The sequence below is a fragment of the Pterocles gutturalis genome, unplaced genomic scaffold (genome assembly GCF_000699245.1).
Source record: "Pterocles gutturalis isolate BGI_N339 unplaced genomic scaffold, ASM69924v1 scaffold24852, whole genome shotgun sequence".
NCBI lineage: Eukaryota > Metazoa > Chordata > Aves > Pterocliformes > Pteroclidae > Pterocles > Pterocles gutturalis.
Window position 1 is genome coordinate 1 of NW_010110941.1, and position 7931 is coordinate 7931.

Here is a 7931-nt window from a genome sequence, read left to right on the forward strand (position 1 = left end):
GGGGTGAACTGCAGTGCGGGCGCTGGGTCCCGGGATCACGTTATTCGGTTGCCAACGTGTCTGCGGCAGTCCTGGGCGAGAGGGGGCAGGCGCACACTGTGTGCCTAGTCGGGTTACCAGGTTGCTTTCACACTTAAAGTATCAGCTGTAAGCCAGACACTTGTTAGGCGGTTGGTCTCTGCAGTAAAACTCTATTCTCAGTGCCCCAGTAAAGAGGGGTTTCTTTTCTTGCAAGCCTGTGCATAAGGTTTCTGTTAATATCTTGCATCCCTGTGATGTGTTGACTTCATTACGTGCAAGTCTCTTTGAAGATCATTCTGTTACTGGTTCCAGCGAACTCGCCAAAAGGGTGAAAGTTTGCAGCATGAATGAAGCATGCATGGGGTTTCTCATTCTTTCTTTAGTAATAGAGCTTTGTGCTTTTAAGGGTGAGTGTGATTAAAGGACTCATCCAGTACGCACATTTTTAATATGCTTGAACTCTTGCATGTTGCTCTGTTGCACTAGTAGTTTTCTCAGCCCGCATAGCTTCATAAAAGCAGTTGCTTTTAGAAGTAACTGAGCAGAAACCTGGTTCAAGTGAGTGCTTGGTTTTGTAGCCTATTTGATATTGTTCTTCTTTACATGTGGTGAAAATAGAAGTCCTCTTATGCTTGGTTTTGTAGCCCATTTGATATTGTTCTTATTTACATGTGGTGAAAATAGAAGTCCTCTTTTTTCATTAACTTATTCCTAAGGTATTATGCAAGAGGAGATGCTGAAAATGTAATGCGATACGTCAATGGAACCAGGCTTGATGATAGGATCATAAGGACAGACTGGGATGCAGGATTTAAGGAGGGTGGACAGTATGGTCGTGGAAGATCAGGGGGCCAGGCAGGTGGTTGTACAGCCTAGTTTTGGTTGTACAGCCTAGTTTTGAAGGGACTGGTGACTTTTGTTCAAAAAATTAACACACTCAGAACTACTTTCGAAGTAGCAACTTAAGAATTATTGTTTAAGATAGCTCTATATGTTAGTCTGTAAGACATCTTATGAATGATTAAGCTAGCCACAAAGAGTAAGTAACTTTTTCATGTATTTCACTGAAAGTACTTTCAGAAACTTCTTAGCTGCTTGGGCAGATAATGCTTATAAATAAGACCAGAAAATGTAAGGCTGTCAAGAACACAAAAGACAGCACTTAGCTTACCTGAAGTTGAGCAGGTATCCGATGCTTTTACTGCTGAAGCATGAGGCTAGCCATCCTCACCTTGGCTGTCTTGATTATAGAGTGCCCCTGGGCATTATTAAAATGGAAGTTTGTGCTGTATTTTAGGCCTCTGCATGATGCGCTTTGCCTTGTGCTTTGTCAGTCAGCTCCTTGTGGCCATTTACATGTTGTGGTCTCAGTTTGACTATGTTCTGATGGTGTAATAGTTTTTCAGAAATTGTTTTTCATTGTCTTTACTGGGCTTCCATTTTTTCCTTCTTCACAAGGTCTGAGATGAATGTCGGCAAGACTATGATGCTGGAAGAGATGGCTATGGCAAAACTGTTTAATGCCAGTGAATAGTGAATGACGACTCAGCCTCGCAGGAGAACTAAATCTGCATTGTAAATGTCATGAGGCACAAAGTAGGCCTGTTGCACACAAATTTATGTAGCTAGAAATTCACAGAAACTATCTGTGTTCTGTGATCACATAGTAGGTTCAGTATCTCTCGTGTTTTAACACCAAGATCCAAAGCATTGTGGAGTGCATTAATACAGAGGACCTGGGAGCAAGGTTTTAAGTGAGAATGCACGTGAGACTTTGGTCTCTAAATGCTGCTGTAGCTGTACTAAAAGGAAAAAAAAAAAGTTTAGTGGTATGGTGCTTTTTTTTCACTGGCAAAACTTGATTATTCTATCACAGGCTTTTGTTTACATTAGTATCGCAGGGCGGGGACCAGCAGTAAAGGAGGATTAGTGTATGTTTCAGTGATGAAAGAAAAAGGTAACGAGCCTGAAAAGGAAGTGGAATTTCTAGGGAAATCTTCCAATTTCTAGGGAAGATTTAAATGTTGCGAATTTTCTGGGGTTACTGGATTGGCGTCCTCTTACAGTGATGCTGTTCCTAGCGCAACTACATGAACAGTCATAATACAACAAGTCAGATTGATGAGCCCAGGAATCATAAAGTGAGAAGCAAGCCTAGCAGAGAGCTGAAAACAGACCCTTGCAATCTTCTACAAAATATAATGTGATTGTGTGACATTGCGTGATTCAGAACCGTTCTGCTTTGCTGTAGGAGAACAGCAAGTGTAAGAATTGCGGTTATTTTCACAGTTGGAGCAGTAGTATTTTACTCCTGTTTGGTAGCTTTCTACAGCCTTAATGTTTGAGGAACAGTATCTGACATTGCATGATTCAGAACCGTTCTGCTTTGTAGGATACAGAGAACAGCAAGTGTAAGAATTGTGGTTATTTTCACGTTGGAGCAGTAGTATTTTACTCCTGTTTGGTAGCTTTCTACAGCCTTAATGTTTGAGGAACAGTATCTTTCCTGTGCCTGCAAGGGTGGCATGAAGGCAAGTTGTACAGTTACCCCCCAAAATGGGACGTTTGAGGAACTGTGTGCATAATGAAAATTTTTTTCTCAAAATAGGTTTTCTATTTGAGAAATCTAATATCAGACAAAGGTAAAAATAAAAAAAAAAAGAGAAGAGTTTTGGGAGAAGCCTTACTTTCTGCTGTGCATGTGGTAAGAATGGTAAAAAAATGGACTGTATAGATTCTCTCCCCCAGCCACCTTGGGATCTTATTAATGCTGCTAGTTTATATGATGGGATTTTGGTGTACTGCAGACATAGGAATAAAAATAATTAGTGATCCCAAGATCTGTGAAACTGACCTGATGAAATGAAATAGTTTGTTGCAGGACTTGGTTTTGTTTTGTTTTGTTTTCAGTGGACTTTGGAGCTCTTTGTAAATGGCAATTCGTAAAGTTTTGCCTAACTACTTTGTTGTCCATAACTTCTTAAAAGCCTTTAAAATACCGGGTGTGTCAGAGTTGATCTTTACTCACTCAAGGTGTTGTTGGAAATCTTGGTGTGCTTCTGTGCAGTTTGTCACAACTGTTACTGTAAAATGGAAATGCAGTAAGGTAGAACAACTGCAATGAGACTTTGCTTACTTAGGAAGAGAAGGTTTGGGTGGGCTTTGGTTTTTTGACACATAGAGTAAAACTAGATTTTTCAGGATCACTTGGTGCTGGTCTGCAAACAAGACTTTGAGCAAAGTTACCTTTTTCTATATAGTACATTTGATTGTGAGTTTACAGCCTGTAATTTGCTCTAGGAAACCTCTGAAGTTTATTTTTCATTGTATCAATTTTGTGTAAAAATTTGTGTTATCAAAACTCCTAAGTAATTTTCAAATAAAGCTGCAACATTAAAATGTACTGTTGTTGTTTTTTTTTTTTTTTAGCAGAATCGGTGAGAGGAAAGAGCTACATTCAGACTCTTGTCCACATCCTTTATTCTAGTGTCTTTTAAGATGGAGAGAGTGAATATTCCTTCTCTTTTGACTGGATTTTCAGTCTTGTTCAGTTCTTAACTGGGTGCTGAAAGATGTTTGGTTAATGCTCCTTGTTCTGGTACTTTTTAGAATGCAGAACAGAAATTAAAATATTTACAGATATTGAAGTAGATATGAAAGTCCTTGGTATGTAACAAGTAGTTTTCAAGGTGCGCTTCCTTATAAAAATGAGATTTAAAATTATTTTTTATTGTAAGTGCTGCAAGACAGTCATTCTCAAATGAAATGGAGGTGAAAATAAGTTTTTTCTTCAAAACCAGCCACACACATCACTGTCTTTTGCCACAAATGTGCAGTGCCTATGGAAAGATTTTGTTTTACAGTGAGATTTTTCTGTTTTGAGAGAGTTTTCAGTCAAAATGGAATTTAAAAGCAGATGATATATCATGTAAAGTCTTAGTAACTCAAAAATTCATATAGAAGAAATTGCTTGAACGTGGTTTGATTTTCGCCTTCCCTAAATGAAATCGGGCATGGCTCTGCTGAAGCTAGTGTTTAACCAAAGTAACTGAAATAAGTCTTTAAAGGTGCACTGTGGGGCTTCTTTACCGTTCTTACATGCCAGTTCATTGTGATTTCATTTACCTTGGAAGTATAGGTTCGTGGTTTGGTTTTTGCCTTCCCTAACTCTGCTGAAGCTAGTGTTTAACCAAAGTAACTGAAATAAGTCTTTAAAGGTGCACTGTGGGGCTTCTTTATCGTTCTTACATGCCAGTTCATTGTGATTTCATTTACCTTGGAAGTATAGGTTCTCCTGAAATTGTTTTGACATGCTGGTTCGTTATGGCTATATACACTTTCATGAAAGTTAAGCTCTATGTTAGCTTTCCTAAATACTTGTTTGTCATAATTAGGCACTTTTACGGATTTGTATCCATAAAGAAATACAGCAGCTAAGAATATGAGTGGAAGCTTAGATATGCCTTAATGGAAGAGAGGCTGTTACAAATTAAGGCTGTGGGAGCTTCAGTCTCTCCCTAAGACCCTCATGCAGGCTCACGGTGGGCTGATTTACGTGCCTGTCTTTGGCACCAATAGCTGCAAATAAGATTTGTATTCACAGCATTTGGGTCTTTGTATTACAGTGTAAAATCAGTAGAGTGTAAATTGGAGCATTAAAGACCTTAATTTTCAATGACTCACAAAATAATCCTTGTTACCAGTGTACCCCTGCAGGCTAGTTTCAAGGTGGTCTTTATATTGGTCAGGTTATTTATTACTCTGTGCAGCAGCAAAGTTCCTGCTCGGGTTGGTGCCGGTGCAACCACCACTGGTGTTAATGTAATGGTTCTTTCTACGCAGATGATTCTGAAAGACAAAATGATTAAAGAATTTAAGCCAATATCACACCTCATCTTCCATATCTCGTCAGATTAGGCGTCTTGTGAAGGTAAAAATTGGTGAAGAACTCTACTGAAATTGACATGGTTTGTACAAAGGCTTTCATCTATCCAGTCAACCACAATACTAGTCAAAGGAAAGCAGTCCACAGGGATTTAACATCTAATCAACTGTTGTCCGTTTGAGTTTCTAAAGCACGAATTGTACTTTATGCTACAGCATATAAACGAAGAATTAGAGTGGGCATTTTTCTTTGCAGTCACTGGGATTTCTGCTCCTGGCTGAGTATATTTTGTGCTTTCAGGTAAGTGTAGGGTCTGATATGATTACAGTTGACATGCCAAAAAATTGGTGAAGACTGCAGAGAAGCATCCTGGCCTTCAAAAGATCTCTCATGTAATGATAGTAATGGCCTAATTTATTAATTGTCTGCTTTCATGTGTCTGCTGCCTCTTCCTATCTAAATAAGCTTTTGCAGAGGGGATTGGATATACTCGGAGCTGCTCTGTAGTAACGCACACAACTCCTCTGCTCTCCCTTTTGGGATACCTAGATGGTGTAAGTGTTTCTCATGGCTTGGGGGAGGAGGCCTCCCTGCCTTTGGCTAAGACCAGCGTTGAGTCCCAGGTTGTGAGTGGCAGGTGTTATCTCCATTGCTGCCTCGTCTCTCTTTCTGTCCCATGTAGACAGAGGAAGGTTGCTCAAGGTTGACTGTGTATCCCAAGGTTTCAGTAATGGTGCAAACTGAAAACAGGCCTTGCTCCTTTCTGGAAAACACATGCTCTGTCCAGACGGGGTGAGAAGCCATAGTAAAGGAAAGGGACAGTTTCTTTTTGGAGGTCATCTACTCAATTTTTAAGAATTAATTTATGATTTGTGTGCTGAGATAAAAGGCTTCTAGCATAAAGCTCCTTCAAGGCCACTTTTCAGACCTTAAACTGATTGAACTGTGGAAATTGAGAGCTTACTTCTTTCTTCCACCTCCAAACACAGCCGTCAGCACTGCACAAGGAGACACCGTAAAAGTTTAAGTGAATTGGTCATGATCTTGTCTATTCCAAAGCCTTGCACAGCCCGTGAGGGATGTGTACACACCAAGGCATGACTGTGCACTTCAGGCATCTGAAGTTCCCGGTATAGTGTCCCGTCATAGACATAACTAGTCATGATCAGTACTGTAAAACAGAATTTGAGAGAAAAATAGATCACGAAAGCCTTTCTTTATACCTACATATGTAATTTGCACTAAGCTTGGCCCAGAGAAGTCTTCTGCAGGTCCTACTTAGTGCTTCACAGTTACATTTTATTTTCTATAGCACATTGTGCAGCAGGATTGAGCAGAGTCCTCTATGTTCCATTCTAATTTCTGGGCAGATGATCTAGGTCTGGAGAATCCTGAAAACTATCGTATTTGTACGTTAAGACTGTATAACTTCAGCCAATGTCTGTATCACAAAGGCAGAAAGCGTATATTATGCCCCTGTCAGTTGAAGATGGTTGCATGAAGAAGAAAGTTTGCTGACCTTCAGAAACTGCTTTCTGAAAGCAGGAGAGATCCACTCCTGTGTCAGGGTTCCACAGTTTATGAAGGTTACCTTCCTGCCACTCTGCTTCCCAACCTGCTTTCGAAGACAAAGATGTACTTTATTCACTTCAGTGAGGTAATGTTCTCCAAGGTCATTAAGGTTCTATGTGACAGTTATTTGAGCGTCTGTTACTGTTCCTTACAGGAAAAAAAAAACAAAACAAAAAAAAACAAACCAACAAAAGAACAGGTAAATAGGTAACCAAGCTCTTCTTTGCAACAGTTACTGGTTAGTATCTTTAGATCTGACACAACTAATCTTTCCCTTTAGCAGAGCCATGAAATCGGAGTTTCAAAGGCTTGAGGAGCAGCACAGGTGCCAGATGGCTCCCTCTAGTGACTACAGAATCAGCATGCTTTTGTGTTCTGTTCTGTGCAGTGTGCTGCATGTGGTACTGGCTCAAGATTTTGCTTTGCTTTGTGTTGTAAAAATGGACAAAAACCTAATTTTCATCTGTAGACCATTTTTCAGAGTGAAAGCAACTAGAGATCAGGATTTGAGGGTTTGTAGCCCATCACTGTTTCTCCATTTAGCAACAGCTTAGTAGTATTTTACAGTGGGCATTGCACTGTCTGTGATGACTTCTTTTCCTGCCCCAGCAACCTCTTCAGATTTTCCCAAAGCACATCTGTGATACTGAAGGAGAGTTTGACTCTCAGATGCCCAATCCATGCTTCACAACCTCCCATTAATTGTATTTTGTGTCACTTTGCCAGCAAATCCCCTTGTGCCAAAAATCTGGTTTTTGGTCTCTGGCAGGTTATGAAGCACAGTTCTGTGTTCCACACAAAGTACGTGTGTGCAGCATGGCAAGGCAGCAGGCAGAGTCTTAAATGTCTGATTTGTTTCTGTGGAGTTACAGTAGTTCTTCAGGCACTTTGCAGACTTGATTGCTTCAGAGTATCTCTGTGGGAAAGTGCCTTTTTTTTCCCCTTACAAAGTTTTGATCTGAGGCAATAAGAGGGCTTATGCTGTGTGTGAGAAGCCTGTGGTGGATGAGGAGTTGAGCCTCTCGGTCTCCTCAGTCCTAGCTCTGACAAGTCTGTCTCTCCTACTTGTGCTGGTGTATTTCATGGCACAGTAACATGTGAGTGTAAGGAAGAGACGCAAGAACACTTCTCAGACATGGTTTGAAAAGATGAGCAGTATTGCAGGATATAGGTCAGATCTTTTAAAGCATTTTTATGAAATAATCATATGTAAGAACAAAGCAGGGATCTAGAGGAATGAATCCCCTCCATGCAGGACTGATGTTATTTGCCTCATATCGATACCTTCCAAAGCTGTTGCAGGCATCTTTGCTGAAGTCTTCCACTAGTCTGACGTTACTGCTGTACCATTTTACAGCAAGGGAACGGCTGAGTAAAGACTGTGTTTAAAACTTTCCTCTCTCATTTCCTTCCCAGGAGCACCTTCACCTGGATTTCCAGAGGGACAGAGGAC

The 7931-nt window shown here is 40.4% G+C and overlaps 1 protein-coding gene across 1 annotated transcript; it reads left to right on the forward strand.

The window, feature by feature from the left end:
• Window positions 1-737: 737 nt before the first annotated feature.
• Window positions 738-1542, forward strand: LOC104461863 (nuclear cap-binding protein subunit 2-like; the record flags this gene model as incomplete). Its single annotated transcript, XM_010073595.1, has 2 exons — window positions 738-883; window positions 1487-1542. Coding segments are annotated over 2 exons (202 nt in total), but the record flags the coding sequence as incomplete, so codon positions are not given.
• Between the last annotated feature and the right edge of the window lie 6389 nt (window positions 1543-7931).